This window comes from Eurosta solidaginis, chromosome 5 (assembly GCF_040869045.1).
Source record: "Eurosta solidaginis isolate ZX-2024a chromosome 5, ASM4086904v1, whole genome shotgun sequence".
Taxonomy (NCBI): domain Eukaryota; kingdom Metazoa; phylum Arthropoda; class Insecta; order Diptera; family Tephritidae; genus Eurosta; species Eurosta solidaginis.
The window spans coordinates 181,159,273-181,182,557 of record NC_090323.1 but is presented as its reverse complement, the minus strand read 5'-3'; the positions used below and the strand labels follow the sequence as shown (position 1 = coordinate 181,182,557).

Here is a 23,285-nt window from a genome sequence, read left to right as displayed (position 1 = left end):
GGTCTCTCAACTGAACAAGTGAACTAGATCTTCGATTTCGGTTCTTTTTGTTCCTTTAGTTCGTTTTATCTAATGTTATTCTTTCTCTCCTCTCGTTCGCGAACATTGTAAATTCATACATACAAACGCAGAAATTCACAGTGAGCACGAATGTCGATGATGCCACTTACACTAAAGATATGTGTGGTCATCTTTGTGTGTGGCACTGCTACAACAATATATGTATGTACTTTTTATGAAAAACATGCTTTGTAAGAAACTAATTATTACATTTATTAAACTTGAAAAGTTCATATCTACAAGTTGTGTCTGTACTCATTCAATTTCGTGGATCTTCCGAAATTTGTAACTTTTTTGAAGTTAATTATACATATATATATTAACTTATTTATTCATTACTCACTGAAATATACCTACACAAAGCATAGCTGCATACACACCCCCATCTATACTTGTTGGCTTTTTTCGCGGGTGCGAGCAGCAGTGATCAAATTTGCTTGAAAAAAAAAAGAACAGATGAACAAAAAGACCAACTTGTTCGTTCATCAGAAAAAGAACGAAAGATTCGAATCTCTGAAATGAACGAAAAAGCACAACTCTATTGGAGCACATTTTTTGTATGAATACAGATTAGATTTGGAGCAGTCCTATACTCCAAAAGGAGTATTCCTTACATAATTTATGGAGTACTCGCGTTTTTTGAAGGGATACTCTCTGGCCAACAAAGTTTAAACCAAAAAAAAAATGTTAATAACATCGAGCGAGAAGGAATGTCGAAAACACAATAGGTAAGAGCGAGAAAGTGAGTCACACGTACACTATTTTTAGAGAGCGCATGCGTTACCTTTTTCACGACAGCAATGTAAAAGTCATTAAGACGGTAATAGCTGACGATTAAGTAATCGATTAGGTAACGGGTACCTGTCTTGTAGGGTAGTTGATTGCTGCTGACAAATCACACACACAAGATTGCGCATTGCGCATGTAAACAAAAGATCAGCTATTTTTTATAGGCAATTTTTACGTCATTTTCCCTTAGCTCTTGTTTTTTCTCTTCTTTCATTCGCTCCAGCAGTCAAGTGTGACGTATATGCGCAGAACGAAGCGATTTTGAACTCGTGAGTGCACAACCTGTATTTTTGATTTGTGCTCTACTATCGACTGTGGTAATAATTTTAGGTTATCGATATCCTATCGGAAATTCTTCCAGCGGTAAATTGTAATAGAAGGAAGTAACTTTGACGTGTCACTTTTTCGGCAAAGTGTATTTTATTTTAATTGGAAAAATTTTATCAATTTTTGATAAAAACTGCGCAAATATTAGCAAAAGTTCATAAAGAACCTTGAGCCCTGGCAAACTGTGTCACCTAAAAAAAAAATACTTGAGTCTGGGTTTGCGGAACTACGGGAAGGGGAAAGGACGTCACTAGTTGCGAACCTTTTTATCTATTTGGCCCAACATACAGCCAAATATAAAGATTCAAAAATGTTAACCAACTTTGAATCTAAGTCGGCACGTGTCAAGGGACTATCCTTTCATCCGAAACGACCATGGATTCTTGCCAGTTTACACACCGGTGTGATACAATTGTGGGATTATCGCATGCACACGCTGCTTGAGAAATTTGATGAACATGATGGACCAGTACGCAGCGTTGCTTTCCACCAACAAATGCCTCTATTCGTATCTGGTGGTGATGATTATAAGATTAAAGTATGGAATTATAAACAAAGGCGCTGCATCTTCACGCTCTTGGCACATTTAGATTATGTACGTACTGTTGCATTTCATCACGAGTATCCATGGATTTTGAGCTCATCCGACGATCAGACTATACGTATATGGAATTGGCAATCGAGAAATTGCATTTGTGTGCTTACCGGCCACAATCATTATGTGATGAGTGCACAATTTCATCCTACAGAAGATCAAATTGTGTCCGCATCGCTCGATCAAACTGTGCGAGTGTGGGATATTTCAGGCTTACGTAAGAAAAATGTTGCGCCTGGACCCGGCGGTCTTGAAGATCATTTGAAAGGTCATCCTGGTGCTACCGATCTTTTTGGTCAAGCTGATGCCGTAGTTAAACATGTACTCGAAGGACATGATCGTGGTGTTAACTGGGCTAGTTTTCATCCTACTTTACCGCTTATTGTATCGGGCGCTGATGATCGCCTAGTTAAGCTATGGCGTATGAACGAATATAAGGCGTGGGAAGTGGACACATGCCGTGGACATTATAATAATGTATCCTGCGTACTATTTCATCCTAGACAAGATTTGATATTGTCGAACGGTGAAGATCGTAGTATACGTGTTTGGGATATGACTAAGCGACAGTGTTTATATACATTCCGTCGTGATGGTGAACGTTTCTGGATACTCACCGCACATCCTACTTTGAATTTATTTGCTGCTGGACACGATGGTGGTAAGTGCATAATGTGATTAAAGAGATATGAATGTAAATAGCCTAACCTTCATTCATCCTAATTATTTCGGTGTAGGTATGGTCGTATTCAAATTGGAACGTGAACGACCAGCTTATGCGGTACATGGTAATTTGTTGTATTATGTTAAGGATCGCTTCTTACGCAAACTTGATTTCACCACAACAAAAGATACTGTTGTAATGCAATTACGTGGCGGTGGAAAATTTCCAGTACATAGCATGTCTTATAATCCAGCCCTAAACGCTGTGCTTATTTGCACACGTACTAACAATCTGGAGAATAGCACATATGATCTATATCAAATACCCAAAGATACGGAATCACAAAATGAAACCGAATCTAAACGTTCTTCGGGTATAACCGCCATTTGGGTTGCGCGTAATCGCTTCGCTGTACTCGATCGTAATCAACAATTGGTTATAAAAAATTTCAAAAATGAGGTGACCAAAACAATTCCTACTTTCTGCGAAGAAATTTTCTATGCTGGCACTGGTATGCTACTTATACGCGATCCCGAGTATGTTACTCTTTATGAAGTCCAACGTTTGGTGTCAGTTGGTTGTATTAAATTGGCAAAATGTCGCTATGTAGTATGGTCTGCTGATATGTCATTGGTCGCTTTACTCTGTAAGCATTCAGTGACCATATGCGATCGCCGCCTTCAGTATTTATGCACCATACAAGAGAATTGCCGTGTCAAGTCGGGCGCATGGGATGATTCGGGCGTCTTCATTTACACAACTAGCAATCATATTAAATATGCTATTACCAATGGCGATCATGGTATTATTCGTACACTTGACTTACCCATTTACTTGACACGTGTTAAAGGCAATCAAGTGTTTTGTTTGGATCGTGAATGCCGTACGCGTGTACTACATATTGATTCAACTGAATATAAATTCAAATTGGCTTTGATAAATCGCAAATATGATGAGGTACTGCATATGGTGCGCAATGCACGTTTGGTGGGTCAAAGCATTATTGCATATCTGCAACAGAAAGGATATCCAGAAGTTGCACTACATTTCGTCAAGGATGAGAAGACTCGTTTTGGTTTGGCCCTGGAGTGTGGCAATATAGAAATTGCATTAGAAGCTGCAAAAGCACTTGACGACAAGGATTGCTGGGATCGCCTTGGGCAAGCTGCCTTATTACAGGTAAATATGAGATTGTTTAACTAGAATTTCCTAGAACCATAATTTCGAACTGCGAGGGCGGGTTTTTTTTTTTATCGACCAAGGGCTTTCATTTCAGAGTAACCCCATGTAATTTCTTGCGTCTTTCCCACAAGTTGTCACCCTCAGAGCAGCTGGACTGATCCATACCCTCCTGCTCCGGGAAAATATTGAACCCCATACTCAGAAGCAATGCCGAACCTGCCTCTAACACTCCTTTACGGCAAAAGCACTCCCGTAAGAAGGAGTCATCAACTCCAAGTCCCCCACACCATTAATTTCAGAAAAGATAACTTTGAAAACTATAAAACCTTCACTAATCAATATTTTGCTGCTCTCCCCAGCCCGAATGATGTCCGACAAGAAGAGCGTGCGTTCCGAGGGTTCATCGCTTTAGCTTAGGCACGCTTTATTCCGACCAGAATACCCGAAAGAATACCCTATTTCCCGGCTCAGGCTGCAAACTCAGCAAGAGAACGTGACCTAGTGTGACAACTCGACCATAGAAACCTCCATATTAGGAAACACAACTTACATATTATGCGGCTGGTAAATGAACACAAACGTGCCAAATGGGAAGATCATTTAAAGAACTGCAACCTTTCTGCGACTGTTCGTAAACTGTGGTCAACCGTCAACTTTGTCCATCTCCTTTTCCGATTAAATTTTGCCGAACGCGAAGAATGCGTGAGCGCTTTTTGCCGGAAATTTGTAATGCATCCCTCAGTAGACAAGGTCAGACGGGCACATAAAATACAAACACGACGTGTCACCCATTACCACCATTCCCATAGAGGTCAAAGAAGCCATCAAAAAAAGCCAAGCCCTCTTAATCAATAGGCCCAGACGGAATATCCATGCCAATACTAAAAACCCTTTGCCCGGAGCGAATAAACGCTTGTTTTCAGCCTGTTGCTTAAATCATTTGTCATTCCCGAACAATGGAAAATGGTCCCCCTTGCCTAAAAACATGGGCCACAAATTATCTAAATGGTTGGCAAGCATCAGTTCGATTTAGGCACGAAACCTCAAGGCCTAGAAGAATTAAGCAGAGCATACCACATGGAAGTGTCCTGTTGTTGTTGTTGTTGTAGCGATAAGGTTGCTCCCCGAAGGCTTTGGGGAGTATTATCGATGTTATTGTGAATTGTGTGCGAACGGACGTGTATTTGGAGCTCGTAAATAAATAGAATAAACATTATTAAGTCTGTGTGCTTTGATAAACACTAAAAATTTGTGAAACTAGCAAAGTACTTAGTGACAGGTGATGTACCAGCATTAATAAAGTGCCTGTGAGATTCAATTATATTTAATTTAAATAAAAAGGTGAAAATATATTTTGCTTGTGCAGTTTTGTGTAACTGTTAAGCAGAAAATGGAACAGTGCGGGAAATGTCGCAAAAAATTAAGAGGGGAAACAGGTGTAAGATGTGAGGGTGTGTGTGGTAAGGTTTACCATAAAAACATTGCGTGTGCATCTATCGATGATTATGGCCTTAATTGTTTGCAAGGTTGTAAACTTTTAAGATTTATTTGTGATGATGGCATGACTTATGTTTCCAATGTTGATGAGGCTTTAAGGGAAATCTTGGCTATTTCAGAGGTAAACAAAGTAAATTTAAAGGAGCAAAAAAGCGAAGTTGAATGAGTGAGCATAAAAGGGAAATAAGCGCTTCCATAACTCACAACGAAAGAGAGATGAAAATAATAGTAGAAAAAATCTATAAGGTGAACTCAGAAAAACTAGAGTTAATAAAAAAAAGGTAATAGTCTAGTTGAGGGGTCGACTGCTAATACACTACCAAAAATATCGAGAGAGGTGTCAAACGACGCGTCTTGATATCAGTATTAATAATCCGAAGGCGGAAAATAAAAATTTTAACGCGTTCAAAAGATATTAACAAAAAACCGAAAAAAGACCCGCGGGTACCTCCGAAACCGGGGGTCGGATCTATAGAATTTTTGCGCAGAACACCTTTCTGCGTTGGCGGCCTTCGGCCGCGCTTATAAAAAATAACCCTGGGCTACGCCATGCCAAGTCCGGGTGTATGGTATAACCGTGGCTACCGCCACGGTGATGCACAAATTTTTTTGTGGGTACTCACACAACAACAACCACATGGAAATCGCCAACTTCAACTGCAAATATCTCCGGACAGAGATAAATTTTTTCTTTTCCGCCATCGGATTATTGTTCTCGAGATTAATACGCGTCTTTCGACACCTCTCCCGATATTTTTGGTAGCGTTTTAGCAGTCGACCCCTCAACTAGACTATTACCAAAAAAAAATAGAATGCTTGTGCTTAGAAAATAAGGATAAACTAAGTAAAGTAAGTATACCGAACGAGGCGTTCACTAAGCAAAAGGATGAAATTATTAATGAAGTTAAAAACGTTGCTAATATCCCTAATGAGGCATTTAATAAACAGAAAGAGGAAATTATAAAAGAGGTTAAGAAGGCTGCAAATCAGAATAAAGGTTTTGACGGTGGAAATGTTTCTACATATGCCACTGTTACAAAAGGCATCCCTCCAATTGTTATTAAGCCCAAAGTGAAACAAGCCATTGAGAAAACAAAAACGGATTTAAACAAAATAGATCCATCCCATTTAAATATAGGAAGGGTACAAAACAAAAATGATGGCACGATAATTATAAGCGCTAATACAGCAGGCGACAAGGATAAAATTAGAGATACGCTAACAGAAAAGTTGTATAAAAATGTGTATAATATAGCTGAGCCAAAAGTTTATTTTCCTAGAGTTGTGGTTGTTGTTGTTGTTGTAGCGATTAGGTTACTCCCCGAAGGCTTTGGGGAGTGTTATCGATGTGATGGTCCTTTGTCGGCTACATATCCGATACGCTCCGGTAACACAGCACCATTAATGTGCTGGCCCGACCATCTCGGGAACGATTTATATGGCCACATTAAACCTTCAGGCCATCCCTCCCTCCCCACCCCCAAGTTCCATGAGGAGCTTGGGGTCGCCAGAGCCTCGTCTGTTAGTGAAACGGGATCCGCCGCTCGAAGGTGAGGTTGACAATTGGGTTGGAGAAGCTATATATTGCGCTACACAACCCCTTGAATGTTGTGGTAGCTAATATTAGTGCAGAGCATACCGAGAGCGAAATAGTTAGCCGGATCCTTGCGCAGAATGATACACTGAGGGAAGCTAAAATGAAATGTATTACAATTAAACGCGCTAAAAAAGAAAATAGAGAACAACATATTAATGCAGTTATAGAAATAGAGCATAAATATTATGAGGCCATCCTGAGACATAAGAAAATTAATGTTGGATGGGATCGCTGCCCAGTTTATGACGGTCAAACTGTAAAAAGGTGCTACAAATGTTTAGGGTTTAACCACATAGCTGCCAATTGCACTCTGAAACAGAGATGTAGTAAATGTCTGGGAGAACATGGGGCAGAAAACTGCGAGGAGAGCATGCCCATTAATAAATGTGGTAATTGCGTAGATGCCAATAATCAGTTAGGTTTTAAGCTCAATATAGACCATAACATAATGAGCCATGACTGCCCAGTTTATCAAAGGAAGCTTAAACTGGAAAGACAACGAGTTGGTTTTTAGCAACCAAGACGTACAGGCCCTGTAATAAATGTTTTTGATTTGAAATGTGTATACTTGAATATTTGTAGTTTGTTAGCAAATAAAGCAGAGCTCGAAAAAATTATAGAAGAAGTGGATCCGGACATTGTTTTATGCTCAGAAACACGTATAACTTCAGATATTCTTGATTCTGAAATTAATATTGCACCGTATACATTAATTCGCTGCGACTCTCATAGTAGACATACGGGAGGGGTCGTTTTATTACTGAAAAAGGAAATCAAGTACAAAGTCAAGTTTAATCGATCAATTGATGCTGTGCTATAGTAAAATTAAAGCAAGTGGACATTAAGTGGCAAATACGTGTGTTGTACCATTCCCCAAGTTCTAGTGACAGTGAATTTATAAATCACATAGAGTATTTTATCAGAAGTATTAGAATCAGGTACGAATTCTCTTCTCGTTGGAGATTTCAATATAAACTTAAATATTAACTCTTCGAGTAGCTACAAACTGAATGAAATTTGTGCACGTAGCGCAATGAAACAAAAAATAAATTTCAATACAAGAGTCGAGGAAACTTCTCAAACAAAAATAGATTTATTATATGCAAACGCTGATATACTGTCTTGTGTAAATCTTGAAGACCACAGAATATCCGATCACGAAACTATTTCATTTGCTATAAAAGTAAGTAATTCAAACCCGTTACGAAGAGTCATTTCATCAACATCCTGGGAGAATTATTCGGCCGATAACTTGACGACTCTACTGAGGAATTGCGATCTCAGTTTAATAAGAAGCATGAATGTCAACGACATGGTCAACTATAGAAATACTTGTTTACTAGATTGTATGGGAGTACTAACGTTTGAAAAAAACAGTACGGTAAAGTTAAGAAATAAATGGTATGACCAAGAATTGACAGAATTGAATAAACTAAAATACCGGTTGCACTCACAAGCTAGAGCAACGGGTGACTATACCGAATATAACATGGTCGCGAAGTACTACAAAAAACTAATCAAATTTAAAAAGATTAAATACATGGAGAATAATATTGATATCAATTGTTCAGATAGCAGGCTAATGTGGAAGTATCTTAAGCATGCTGTAAACTTAACGGGGCCAAAAGAAAAGATCTTGACGGTGATCGTAAAACGTGTCACATATGATACACCCCGCGATATTGCTGAAGCATTGAACTCCTTCTTTATAGATAGCATTTGATATAAACAGGGAAATTGAAGTTGTTCAGAGTCAGAACGACTTCCAATTTACAACTAGGTCATGTTTAAAATTCGAAGAAATTACGGTTGTGGATGTTATACGTATAGCAAAAAGGTTCAAAAATAAAACTGGGGGGAAAAATTTACTTTCAGAAGGCGTAATTAAAGATTCGGTATCGTACATGGGTTTCTTCTATGCAATCGCTATAAACAAATCCATGACTACTGGAATAGTGCCAGACATGTGGAAAATTTCGACAATAGTACCAATTAGGAAAGTAAAAGATTCAATAATGGCAGAAGAACTAAGGCCGATAAATACATTGCCGAACATAGAAAAAATTCTGGAAATTGTAATAAAAAATCAACTGCTTAATTACTTAGAAAATAATAAAATCCTTATAAAAGAACAATCCGGTTTCCGAGAAAGGCACTCTTGCGAGACGGCGTTAAATTACGTCATATCTAGCTGGAAGAAAGAACTGAGGATAAAAAAACATATAGTAGCAGTTTTCATTGACCTGAAAAGAGCGTTGGAAACAATTGATAGGAATATAATGCTCATAAACTACAAAAAATTGGTATTAGGGAAAATGAATTGCAGTGGTTTAGAAGCTTCTTATCAGACCGGAAACAAAGAACAACCATCGAGTCAGTAGTCTCATCCGAGGCACAAGTGGACATAGGTTTACCACAAGGGTCGGTATTAGCACCAATCCTGTTCAACATTTACATAAACGACCTGTCATCAGCACTGAAATTAGTAAAGTCAGGTTGTTTGCAGATGATGCGCTTCTTGAAGTAAATGAAACGGACATTTCAATAGCAAGGAGCAAAATGCAAGAAGATTTGGACTCATTGTATAGATGGCTTTGCACTAATAAACTCAAGCTTAACGTTAACAAAACTAAGTTCATGGTTTTATCTAGGACGACCAATAGAGAATCACTTAATTTTGATCTAAAAATAATGAATACGAGCATTGAGGATGTCAAAATATTTAAGTACTTAGGGATCCTGATTGACAATAAACTGAGGTTTACAGATCATATTGATTATATTGTTGCCAAAATGGGCAAAAAAATTGGATTTTGGAAGAGATCGTGTAAACTTATTAGTAAGAAATATAAGTTGAAAGTTTATAGATCCATCATAGAACCGCACTTCTTATATTGCCTTACAATATTCTTTATTGCCAATGAAACACAAGTAGACAGGTTACAAATTATGCAAAACAAAGCTATGAGATTTATATTGAAAGTGAGGTACGACACTTCCATAAAGAGTATGCTTGATGCACTAAACTGGCTGAGCGTGAAACAGTTGATGTTGTTGTTGTTGTTGTTGTTGTAGCGATTAGGTTGCTCCCCGAAGGCTTTGGGGAGTTATCGATGTGATGGTCCTTTGTCGGATACAGATCCGATACGCTTCGGTAACACAGCACCATTAAGGTGCTGGCCCGACCATCTCGGGAACGATTTATATGGCCACATTGAACCTTCAGGCCATCCCTCCCTCCCCACCCCCAAGTTCCATGAGGAGCTTGGGGTCGCCAGAGCCTCGTCTGTTAGTGAAACGGGATTCGCCGCTCGAAGGTGAGGTTGACAATTGGGTTGGAGAAGCTATATATTGCCCTACACAACCCCTTGAATCCCGAAACATTGATAAACAGTTGATATTTTACCATAGTATGAAATTTGTATTTTATATCAAGCATGGTAAATTACCAGCCTACCTAAGTGAAAAACTTGTTTATGTGAATGAAACCCATTCTTACATAATCAGGGAAAATAATAATTTTAGATTACCTCTTCTCAAAACAGAAATGGACAAGCAAAATATATTTTACAAAGGCCTGAAATGTTTTAATGAACTACCTAATCATGTAAAAATTGTGAAAACTTAAACACCTTCAAAAAAATTTTATTAGAATATTGCAAAACCCTTCCAATAAGATAAAATATTTTGTATCTGTATTTCATGTTACTGATCCTTGAGCCTACACGGCAATCCAAATAGACACAGAGGAACCTTATGCATCAGGTCAAATACATATATTGCTCGCAATCAAATTAGGAAAGAATTCCTGAAAATATCGTCCCAGACAAACAGTTGGAGTGTTCTTGTGAATCACGTATATTCCTACAACAATGATATATTATAATTAATTATGTTTACATAAAAGCTGGTGCAGGGAGGATTGGAAACACGTCCTTTCCAACCGTCCGATAAGAGTGGCTTATTCTGCTGAGCTGCTAGCTTTTGGGTTGACCGGAATCAAATGCATTCCGACAGCATAAATAATAAAACTGGGTAATCATACGTCTTGGAGTAGGGCAGGATTGAGAACACGTCCTTCCAACCTCCCAATGATATGACTCCAAGACTCGCCCGTTGGGACCACCAGTTCCCGTGCTGATCGGAATCTCATGCATTCCGACACCCCAAACGCTAGAAATCCTATTATTATTAAAATGTATTTAAAAATTTGTAATAATCTAAGTTTTAGGCTTAAAACGCCGTAATAATAAATAAATAATAATAATAATAATGGTCCTTTGCCGGATACAGATCCGGTACGCTCCGGTACCACAGCACCATTAAGGTGCTAGCCCGACCATCTCGGGAACGATTTATGTGGCCACATTAAACCTTCAGACCATCCCCTCCTTCCCCACCCCAAAGTTCCATGAGGAGCTTGGGGTCGCCAGAGCCTCGTCTGTTAGTGAAACAGGATTCGCCGCGGATAGGTGAGGTTGACAATTGGGTTTGGAGAAGCTATATATTGCGCTGGCAACCTGAAGGGTTGCGCTACACAGCCTCTTGAATCTGGTATTTTAGTCGCCTCTTATGACAGGCATACCTACCGCGGGAATATTCTGACCCCCTAATCCGCTAGGGTATGGAAGTGTCCTATCCCGCTTCTGTTTAATTTCTACATATCAAAATCTCCCCTCTACATATACAATACACCACTCTTGCAGAAGAAGAAATCACACTACTAGAGGACTTTGATGACAATTTGTGAGTGGTCGCACCCATTGATTTTCTTTTTAATTTCCTATAAAGTGTGACTTAAATCGGCACAACACTTTTTGTGTTTAAGAAAGTTCACTGATTTGCTACTAATTTGAAACATATTATATCTTCCAGGGAAATCATCAAGTGGTTGAGATGTGTTATCAACGTACCAAGAACTTCGATAAACTAAGTTTTCTATACTTAATAACTGGAAATTTGGAAAAACTAAAAAAAATGAATAAAATCGCTGAAATCCGCAAAGATGTCTCAGCACAGTATCAAGGCGCCTTGCTGCTGGGTGATGTTAAAGAACGCGTTAGCATACTTAAAAACTGCGGTCAACTATCGCTGGCATATCTCACAGCAGCCACTCACGGTTTACAAGAACAAGCAGAGCAATTAGAAACAGTAATTACCGAAGGAGGCAATGAGTTACCCGAGGTCAATCCCAATGCCACTTTGCTGCAGCCACCTGTACCGATCCAGCAAGTGGAGAGTAACTGGCCTCTGCTCACTGTATCAAAGGGTTTCTTTGAAGGTGCCATGATAACGCGTGCTGGTACTAGTGCCACCGCTAGACAAGCATTGAATGCCAACGCTGATGTAGCAATTATGGATGATGTTGGTGCTGGTGACGGTTGGGGAGCAGATGCTGATTTGGGCGAACATGTTGATGAAGAAATGCATGATGCACTAGATAGTGAGCCCGGCGCAGATGGTGTGGCTGGAGAGGAGGGAGCTGGCTGGGATGTGGGTGATGATGATTTGGTGGTGCCAGAGGAACTTGCTTCGAAAATAAAAGCTTCTGTTTTAGACAATGGATTCTATGCAGCACCAAATAGAGGACTCTCTGCACCACAACATTGGGCTAATCATTCACCACTTATATTGGATCATGTTAAAGCAGGATCATTTGAATCAGCATTCCGCCTACTCAATGATCAATTGGGTGTTATCAATTTTAAACCTTTTAAAAATTTGTTTCTGCAAAATTATACCTGCGCGCGCACCAGTTTCACAGCCATGCCTAACTTGCAATCTTTGCCTGCCTACCCGCTACGTAATAGTGGTGAAACAAATATAAAGAATCAGCGTCCAGCTTTGGGTATAAAACTGAATGATTTGGTGCAACGTTTACAAGCCGGCTATCAGCTAACTACAGCTGGTAAGTTTACTGAAGCTATTGAAAAATTCCATTCCATTTTATTGCACATACCACTGTTGGTGGTAGAAACGAAACAGGACATTGCTGAAACGCAACAATTATTAAAAATATGTTCTGAATACATACTTGGCTTAAAAATGGAGACCGAACGCAAAGCGATGCCAAAATCTACACTCGACGAACAAAAGCGCCTCTGTGAAATGGCTGCTTATTTCACACATTGCAAACTGCAACCAGTGCATCAGATACTAACCTTACGTACAGCTTTAAATATGTTTTTCAAATTGAAAAACTATAAAACAGCCGCATCATTTGCGCGCCGCCTGCTTGAGTTGGGACCGCGGCCAGAAGTGGCGCAGCAAGTACGCAAAATATTACAGGCTTGTGAGGTGAATCCCATTGATGAACATCAATTACAATATGAAGAATTTAATCCATTCAATATTTGTGGCATAAGCTATAAACCATTGTATCTTGGCAAACCTGAGGTAACATGTCCATTCTGTGCTGCGTCATACGATCCACAATATAAGGGTCAACTTTGTACTGTCTGCGAAGTTAGTCAAATTGGCAAGGATAGTATTGGTTTGCGTATATCGAGTTTGCAATTTCGTTAATTAAATTAGTTAATGCTTCTTTTTTTAATTTTAATAGATATGTATTATGCCTGATCCGATTTCAGGAAGGATATTTTTATTCTAAGCTTATTAGTAGATTCAGCATTCTTGAATATATGCACTTGAAGCTATGTAAAATCATTTGTCTGTTGACTATATTCGTGCAGATGTAAAAAGCCAATAGAGTAATATGAATACCATTTAATATTTCAAAGTTAAAAAAAAAAAAATATTTTAATTTTAAATTTGTTCAGAGAATTCACTACCACATCTTTAAGGACTAGCGAGCTTTTGATCAGTTGTGCCATAACATCCAAGTTGAACACGAAGTTTATGACTTAAAAGGTGGTATCTAGAGTGCACAAGCAGCACTCTTCCAAAAAAGACGTGTGTAGCGCCCTCGGAATACCCTATACATTGGAAATGCGATGCTCTATATACATATGTACATATGTACAAACACAGCATTTCCACTCAACCAGCAACACATGTATTTATTTATTTAATCTTTGGTATTACAAATCCTACTGACAAGAAGTATTTGATTTGATTTTGTAAATCATACGATTCTCATTCTCAACCGAAAGACGGCAGAAGTCTCTGTGCCTTAACAAAGAGACTATTAGTGGCTAGGACACTATGGACACATTTAGTCTATGTGAGGTCCTCACGTACCGGTCAGTTCAACCTAACCTTCAACACCATAACCTTAGTGGCTATTACAACGCCAACAGAAACAATATTACTAGAAATGGTGACAAACTTTTGACAGGTCTTCTGACAATACCATGTAGTTGTAGCGATAAGGTTGTTCCCCGAAGGCTTTGGGGAGTGTTATCGATGTGATGGTCCTTTGCCGGATATAGATCCGGTACGCTCCGGTAACACAGCACCATTAATGTGCTGGCCCGACCAACTCGGGACGATTTATATGGCCACATTAAACCTTCAGGCCATCCTTCACTCCCCACCCCAAATTTTATGACAAGCTTGGGGTCGCCAGCTTCTGTTAGTGAAACGGGATTCGCCGCTCGAAGGTGAGCTTGACAATTGGGTTGGAGCAGCTATATATTTCGCTACACAACCCCTTGAATCCGCTGACAATACCATCGGGACACGTTATGCCGTGAATCTAATTGGAAATTAGTAGTTGAGTATTTTGAAATTGAAGAAATAATATACTTCTGAGCCTGTAAAGAAGTTAGCAGACAACTGCTTGACGACGGCTCATAACCCCCAGCGGGTTAGGGGATCAGAATATACCCGCGGTAGGTATGCCTGTCGTAAGAGGCGACTAAAATACCAGATTCAAGGGGCTGTGTAGCGCAACCCTTCAGGTTGCCAGCGCAAAATATAGCTTCTCCAAACCAAATTGTCAACCTCACCTATCCGCTGCGAATCCTGTTTCCCCATTAGACAAGGCTCTGGCGACCCCAAGCTCCTCATGGAACTTGGGGGTGGGGAGGGTGGGAATGGCCTGAAGGTTTAATGTGGCCACATAAATCGTTCCCGAGATGGTCGGGCCAGCACCTTAATGGTGCTGTGTTACCGGAGCGTGCCGGATCTGTATCCGGCAAAGGACCATCACTTCGATAACACTCCCCAAAGCCTTCCGGGAGCAACCTTATCGCTACAAAAACAACACGACGGCTCATATACCATTTAAATAAGGGGGTTTGAACGCAAGCAGTAAGATAACATCGGGCAATACATAACACAGACCTTTGAAATTCATTTAAACTGGCGCATCATCAACCTCAGATATACAGTTGGCAACTTTGTTTGTCAAATTAAAAACTGAACTATCAGAAAAAGAACGTGACCTACCAAGAAAGACGCGTGCCACTCTTGTTAAGGGGTTAGAATATACCCGCGGTAGGTATAACTGTCGTAAGAGGTGACTAAAATACCAAACAGATCCTCACATATCCGTGGCGAATCCTGTTTAATTAACAGCCGAGGCTCTGGCGACCCCGAACTCCTCATGGATGTAGGGGGTGGGAGGACGAGATGACTGTCGGTTCTATGTGCCGGAGCGACTCGGAATTTTTCCCGACCAAGGACTGTCATTTCAGTGTGACCCCATTTAATTTGTTTCGTCCCTCCCACAAATTGTCATCCTCCCAGCAGCTCCTTGCAGCAGGACTGCTACATATTCTCTTACTCCGGGAAAGTATCGAACCCAATCCGGGTCCGTCTCCTGACCCCGGTCCTGAGATATGGTTTTGCTGCATTTGCCAGAAAAGTCTTTTTAGGACTGTCATACTCTGTTCAGTGTGTCTCGTGCAAGGGATGGTTGCATCGGACAGGTTGTTCTGGGCTTGATCCCAAAACACGACGTCCACGTAACTTTTATAAATCTTTTGTGGCTCCTTGCTGATCACGCCCAAGGGAGTCCCGTAGTCTACGTCTAAGCGCCCCCCCCCCCCCCCTACCTTCCAGCAGCCTCGCTGCTCAGCAAGCCACAACAAGTACCCGCTGCTGCTCGCGCCCCACGGCGCCAACAACTCAAACAGCTGTAACCACTCATAACTACTACCTTCGTAGTAGAGCTGGTAGCAATGCTGAGCATAAGCCCCTGCCCCCGTCTTCTTCTCCCCCCCTCTTTTCTGGCAGCAATCATGCAGTTCAGGGAAACAGACTCTTAATCCCTACCTCTGTTTGCACCGTCTGCTAGCACAGAATATATAGGTTTGCGACATCCGCTCAATGCAGCTCCTGCCTTGGGTGGTGCCACTTTCTTAGATGTTCTGGTCTCCGCGACGGCAACCCCTCGACGGGTTTCATCGCGCCATGTTGCCAGGTCGCAAACCCAAATCATCCGGGTACCCCAATGCTTGCCCAAGGGCGCCCAGTCCCAAGGCCACACCAGCAATTGCGTCCTGGCCTTCCACAACCTAGGCGTAGTCACCCGTCCCTTACCCCTAGAGTGGCGGCGTCACCCCTCATGCACTTCAGAATTCTGCAGTTAAACTGTAATGGACTAACTGGGAAGATTACGGAGATAGTCGATTTCATGAAGCGGCACAACATCCGCATTGCTGCGATTCAAGAGACTAAACTCACAGCAAGATCTGCATTGCAGACCTGCTCTGGGTATAATGTCCACAGGAAAGACCGCGAGAGCGGAAATGGAGGCGGCCTCGCGTTTATTATACACCACTCTGTGCAATATTATATATTTCATCCTGGCATCGACCGCAGGGACAATGTCTTAGAACGTCAAGGCCTATCTGTTCGGTCAGGCGATGCAAATCTAGAAATCATCAACATCTACATCTCTCCTGTCACCTGTTGCCCCAGCGGATACCGCCCTAATATCGAGGCCTTACTCACTGGCAACAATCGCATTATCTTAGGCGATTTCAATGCCCATCACGACCTATGGCATTCAAACTTGCGGGCGGACAGTAGGGGTGAGATGTTGGCGGATCAAATAGAAGAAACGACGTTCTGCACAATAAACGGAGACGCCCCCACACGTATGGTAGGAAGCTGTCATAGCTCGCCAGATATCTCAATCGTGAGCGCAGAACTCGTAAACTGCGTCAACTGGCAGCCGATGGTAACATTGGCATCCGACCACCTGCCCATACTTATTTCGTTCGAGCGTACCGCCGACTTCATCGTCACCGAAATTTGCACTTTCATAAACTTCAAAAAAGGAAAGTGGGAAGAATATAAATCTGCAACAGACAGCAGCTTTGCTGCCCTCCCTATCCCGACTGATACCCGCCAAGGGGAGCGTGCCTTCCGTAAGGTCATTGAATCGGCCTCGGCACATTTCATTCCCGCCGGGAGAATTCCCGAAATCCGGCCCCACTTCCCGGCGGAGGCCGCGAGCTTAGCGAGGGAACGCGACTTTATAAGACAGCTTGATCCAGGCGACCCCCAAATAAGGGATATAAACCAACGCATCACATTGCTTGTGGACGAACACAAGCGGGCGAAATGGGAAGAGCACCTAAGAGGTTGTAACCTCTCTACCGGTGTAGGTAAACTTTGGTCCACCGTAAAGTCCCTATCGAATCCGACTAAGCACAAAGACAAAGTTTCCATCGCCTTTGGCGATAAGGTGCTGTCGGATGCGAAGAAATGCGCGAGCGCTTTCTGCCGACAATATATAATGCATCCTACGGTTAACAAAGATAGACGGAGAGCCAATAGACACGCACATAAACACAAATTCAGCGCGTCACCAGTCACCATCACCGCTAGAGAGGTTGAGGAAGCCATTGGTCGCGCTAAACCATCCAAAGCAATGGGCCCAGACGGCATAGCCATGCCGATGCTTAAAAACCTAGGGAAATAGGGTTTCAAATATTTAGCGCATGTCTTCAACCTGTCTCTTTCCACCTTTGTGATACCCGAGAAATGGAAAATGGCCAAGGTGGTCCCGCTACTAAAGCCTGGGAAACCAGCTAACATAGGTGAGTCATATCGTCCGATATCTCTCCTATCGCCAGTGGCAAAGACGCTTGAAGCCATTTTGCTCCCTTATTTCCAAGCACATTTGCAGCTAGCCCCTCATCAGCATGGCTTCAGAAAACTCCATAGCACTACCTCCGCGCTAAATGTCATTAGCACCCAGATAAATTGCGGTTTGAATCAATACCCCCACCATAGAACAGTACTCGTAGCGCTAGACCTATCAAAAGCCTTTGATACGGTCAACCATGGCTCGTTACTGCAAGACCTGGAAGGGTCTACCCTTCCCCCATGTCTTAAAAGGTGGACCGCAAATTATCTGGGTGGTCGGCAGGCATCGGTGCAATTCAGAAACGAAACATCAAAACCAAGGAGAATTAAACAGGGGGTGCCACAGGGTGGTGTCCTATCCCCACTTTTGTTTAATTTCTACATATCTAAGCTACCTTCACCACCGGAAGGAGTCACAATCGTTTCCTACGCCGATGACTGCACAATAATGGTCACAGGCCCAGGCCCAGAGTTCGATGAGCTATGCAATAAAATAAACGGCTATCTCCCTGATCTCTCCAGTTTTTTCGCCTCGCGAAACCTGGCATTGTCACCAACTAAATCTTCCGCTACCTTATTTACAACATGGACGCCCCAAATGTCGACCATATTGAACATCCACGTCGATGGCACTACGCTACCGACTGTCCTAGACCCCAAAATCTTGGGTGTGACGTTTGATCAGGATCTACATTTTGGTGCGCACGCAACCGCAATTGTTCCGAGAATTCAGAGCCGTAATAAAATCCTCAAATCCCTTGCTGGCAGTACCTGGGGAAAAGATAAAGAAATGCTCATGACCACATACAAAGCAATTAGCCAGCCGATTACGTGCTACGCGTCACCCATATGGTCGCCAAGCCTAAGAACTACCCACTGGAAGAAACTACAGGCCTGCCAAAATACTGCTCTCAGAATCGCCACGGGCTGTCTTCTTATGTCCCCAGAACACCATCTGCATAATGAGGCGAGAATACTCCCCATCAGGGAGAGAAATGAGATGCTGACCAAACAGTTTCTGTTGAATACCCAGAAACCTGGGCATCCCAACAGACATCTGATTGACGAACCAGCACCGCCTAGGGGCCTAAGGAGTCATCTCCGTAAGCATTTTGAGGAAATACGGCACCTGAGAACCCAGCCGTATGAAGCGAAAAAACACAAGCAGGTCCTTGGTGAACTCCATAGACAGGCGTCGGACCTTTATTTCGGGAATTGCCCGGTGAATCCAGTACTTGAAGAAAAATATCCAGAACTCGCGGAAGAGGAACGCATACTCCCCAGGGAAACGCGTGTCACTCTTGCTCAACTTCGTTCTGGATACTGTAACAGGTTAAACTCTTACCTATCCAGAATCAACCCCGACATACAAAATGTATGCCCCGCTTGCAATGTGTCCCCACATGACACCATCTCTTTAATTGTAATGTGGAACCAACGCCTCTAACACCCCTTTCCTTATGGTCCACCCCTGTTGAAACGGCAAGTTTCCTTGGACTCCCGTTAGAGGATATTGATGACAATTTGTGATCGGTCGCGGCTATTAGGTGGGGCGAGCATTGCTACAACAACAACAACAACCTCGTTTAGAAAATATTGATGATGCTTTGCAGGGGACGTGAACTCAGGACTTCGGTGTGATAGGCGCAGCACGCTACTGAATATAAGATGATACATACCATAATTTAAAGAACTTAAAATTTGACTTACATAAACAGTTTAATGTCGAAAGATAAACATATAAAAAATAAAGCACAAGAAACATAATACATTTAACTTGAAAAATACTAAATATTATAATCGTATCTATTAAAAGTAATGAGGTAAACCTATGTATATATATAAAGGATGATCGAGTATTTTATTTTTTAGGACAATTTTTCATTAGTCCAAATATTTCAATCTCTCCCGCCTTAGCGTCTCCACATGCTAGCGCCAACACCAATACCACCAGATGGTACACCACGGCGTACTGCCTCCATATCAACTTCTGGGCGACTATCACGATATGCTCGCTTAGAATCTTCAAATTCGCGTAATCTCAAATTGTAACGCTCTATCTGCTCCCGTAGTATTTGATCTTCATGCATTGCACGCCGTTCATCAAATTCTAAACAGCCCGATCCATCTAAACGCTCCAAATCTAGCCAACCACGAAAACGCACGCATACACCATTCATTATGAAATACGACTTAATATAAACTTTACCGTGCTCCTTATCAAAGTCGCATTCCTTATCGTGTAAGTATGGATTCTGTGTGGCATTGAAGACTAATTGCAAGTTGGTGCCCGATGCAACAAACGAGATCTCGGTATGACCCTCGCGACAACCGTTGTGGAAACGCATTTGACGTTCCTCCAAAGCGCGCTCGCGATAGCCAGTATAACGTATCTCGCTTTCGCGGCTTAAACGACGAAATAGTTCATCGCTTTCAAATTTAGCCTTTTGATCGGGCACCACTCGCGGCATTTTGAATATGAAACGTGGTCTGAAATTTATTTATTTATTAAATACATACTTATCGATTCCATTCAATATATTGAAATGCGTCTGCACTTACCTGGGTTGCTCATAAATGCCTATGGGATCGTTGTATATCATGCTAGCCAATGCTGCTTCATTCATTTTCTCAAAGAACGGTTCCACTGCCTTAGTATTTGTTTAACTTTTTCTACGACAAGCGTGCAATTTAACACGTGGAGACAATTTCTTGTGATAGCTTTTGAGTTTAAGCTTCAATTTTGGCAAATAATTGCAGTAAACCCTTTCTTATCTAAAGTTGTCAGTAATAAAATACAAGAAAAACATGCAAGTTAACTTCAATTTTGTTTGTCAAGTTTTTGTTGATATACTAACATTTTTGCGGTTTTGTAGGGTTGCATTAATGACCAACGAAAATGGATCTGGTCTATTAGCGTTGCAAATTTCGTACTATATTCATTTGACATTCACCATATCCATCTCGCCATTCCCAACAAAAAACAGTCCAATTCTAAACCAAAATTCCGTGCGAGTTTTTTCCCTTCTCCCATTCCTCGTGTTATAAATAAAAATTCCTTGTGAGTTTTTTCACTTCTCCCTTTCCTCCTATTCTGAACAATTGTAAAACTCTTTGCCGGGTTTGTTTGAAGGTGAGTTTTTATGTTAGTTTTCTTGTTGCCGGTGTCGGATCGGTTAAGGGTAATTTTTTTAAAGGTGTTCTACGCAGAATTACTGTGCATGGCGTAGCCGGTGTTGGATCGGCTAAGGGTTGTTTTTTTAAAGTGCGGCCGAAGGCCGCCTACGCAGAAGAGTGTACTACGCTGAAGGACATCACCGTGGCGGTAGCCACGGTTATACCACACACCCGGACTTGGCATGGCGTAGCCCAGGGTTATTTTTTATAAGCACGGCCGAAGGCCGCCTATGCAGAAAGTTGTTCTACGCAGAATTACTGTGCATGGCCACCAAAAAGGAGCTTTTTCAAATTTTTGGTAAATAAAGACTAAACAATTTAAAGATATATATACATCAGATAAAATGTATTTTTATACGTTATTTTTCGATTCTTGAATTCTTGAAATCCATCCACTAGTTTCGGAGATATTTTGATTTAAAAAATTCATAATTTCGCTTTTTGACATGGAATTACCCCAAACTTTTCATTTGTACCAAAATAGAAATATACCGTTGGAATCAGCACAAAAATCTCTATCAAGTCAGATTTGTTATTTTTTTTTTGACAATTGTATGTATTCTGCACTTAAGCCCCTTTTTCTAAATTCTTATCATAAAAAATTTTAATATTTACTTAAAAATCTCGCGTTCCGGTAAATTAAATACATTAATTTCAAATTATTCAGAGAATTACCAAAACAAAATACATTGATAGTGTATGTTTGTTTGCATTTATGTCGACGTGCCACCACCTTATAATGTTCTACCAAGATAAAAAGATATTGTTGCCGAGCTGGCAACACTATTCACCACCTTGTTGTTGTTGTAGCGATAAGGTTGCTCCCCAAGGCTTTGGGGAGTGTTATCGATGTGATGGTCCTTTGCCGGATACAGATCCGGCACGTTCCGGTACAATAGCACGATTAAGGTGCTAGCCCGACTATCTCGGGAACGATTTTTGTGGCCACATTAAACTTTCATGCCATTCCCTCCCGCCCCACCCCCAAGTTCCATTAGGAGCTCTTAAACGAGATAAAAAATATAGTTTCTGCTTTCGGATTCTGAATCTTGACGCAAATTCGTGTCTTTTGATACCGCTATCGGCATGTGCGATCTGAATTTTAAGTGCAGGACTTAAGTTGAAATCTTACTAAATTTTGGAAATGAAAAAGCTTATATTTCATAAACTAAGAGTTTCCTAGAGTTGCAGACGATAATTTTGTGATTTTTAGGACCCCTCCTTCCCTCGAAAAAAAAAAGTTTGAAAATCGTGACACCTTATTCAAAATATTCCCCACCGATAAAGCACCTGTCTGCAGCTTTAATCTCGCCTTTTCGGAAAGGTGGCAACAACAGTTTTTTTAATTCACGGTAGGTGGCAATACTGGTTTACATGTTTACATTATTCCATAGATGTTATAACAAATTAAAGACCAAAATGTCAATATTTATGTAAATACGGTCTCAAATAAATATTTATCGAGTATGTGGATTACCTGTGCCTATAACTAACGCGTCATGACGTTGGCACATCGTGCACTTTTCACATGGTTCATTGTACTGGTCTTCCTAATCCTACTATGCCTACGGTTGGATCCACGAACACATTGGAGCTGGTTTGTCACATTCATACCCCTATGGATTTTCGATGGCATATTAATTATATATGTTGTTATAAAAATTATACGGAAATGGCGTAATTTGAAACGTCTGAAGGAGTTGCTGGTTTACTATCAATGGTATATTTGCGGAGTACTCTTGAAGATTGCATCCCAATTAATGATATGTTTGCGCCTGGAATATCCACAATGGGAAATATCAATCTTTGTTACTATGATACCAATATGGATATTGCTTTCGGCTTCTATTGTATATTTATTTATTTATTTATTTGTTTGTTAAAGTCAACACAGACACAAAGCGATCGACTACTGAATATAAGATACAATAAATATAACAAGGAAAGAAAACATAAGCGTAAAAAACAAAATTTAAAGTAAAACTTAAATAATAAACAATCAAATTAATTATGTTAAATTTTAATTAATACATAAATCAAATCAAAAATAAAGATTAGTTAAAATTAATATTGAAATAAAATTGACATCTTATTTAAAAATATCATGCCAGACGTGAGAGTATTTCCTTACGGATAGCAGCAATCGAATACTCAAAACTAATGCAGTTGTACAATTCGTTATAGCGCGAGCACCAATTGCGAAGAGGGCTATATTTGGCAAAATTACGCCGTGGAATGGGTAAATGAAAGAGTACATAGTGTCTTGTAGTTCTCGCAGGAACGGAAAAATTCAGTCTGCTTACAAGGTCAGTGGAGTCTATCTCACCGCTAATCAGTTTATGAAGGAACATTTCCCCGAGTAATGTTCTTCTATTCTCTAAAGTTGGCAAACT

The 23,285-nt window shown here is 40.9% G+C and overlaps 3 protein-coding genes across 3 annotated transcripts; 2 read left to right on the top strand and 1 right to left on the bottom strand.

The window, feature by feature from the left end:
• The first annotated feature begins 1,226 nt into the window (after positions 1–1,226).
• On the top strand, positions 1,227–13,377 carry alphaCOP (coatomer subunit alpha). Its single transcript, XM_067786349.1, has 3 exons — positions 1,227–2,432; positions 2,509–3,614; positions 11,587–13,377. Exons 1-3 carry the CDS (start codon positions 1,487–1,489, stop codon positions 13,234–13,236), a joined length of 3,702 nt encoding a protein of 1,233 aa, XP_067642450.1. The 5' UTR covers positions 1,227–1,486; the 3' UTR covers positions 13,237–13,377.
• Positions 13,378–19,415: 6,038 nt separating this feature from the next.
• Positions 19,416–20,579, bottom strand: Bgb (Big brother). Its single transcript, XM_067786350.1, has 2 exons — positions 20,278–20,579; positions 19,416–20,205 (listed from the first exon to the last, which is right to left on the bottom strand). Exons 1-2 carry the CDS (start codon positions 20,340–20,342, stop codon positions 19,629–19,631), a joined length of 642 nt encoding a protein of 213 aa, XP_067642451.1. The 5' UTR covers positions 20,343–20,579; the 3' UTR covers positions 19,416–19,628.
• A 1,662-nt stretch (positions 20,580–22,241) lies between these two features.
• LOC137253841 (transmembrane protein 60) lies at positions 22,242–22,973 on the top strand. The gene has a single exon (XM_067791367.1). It carries the CDS (start codon positions 22,392–22,394, stop codon positions 22,773–22,775), a length of 384 nt encoding a protein of 127 aa, XP_067647468.1. The 5' UTR covers positions 22,242–22,391; the 3' UTR covers positions 22,776–22,973.
• The last annotated feature ends 312 nt before the right edge of the window (positions 22,974–23,285 follow it).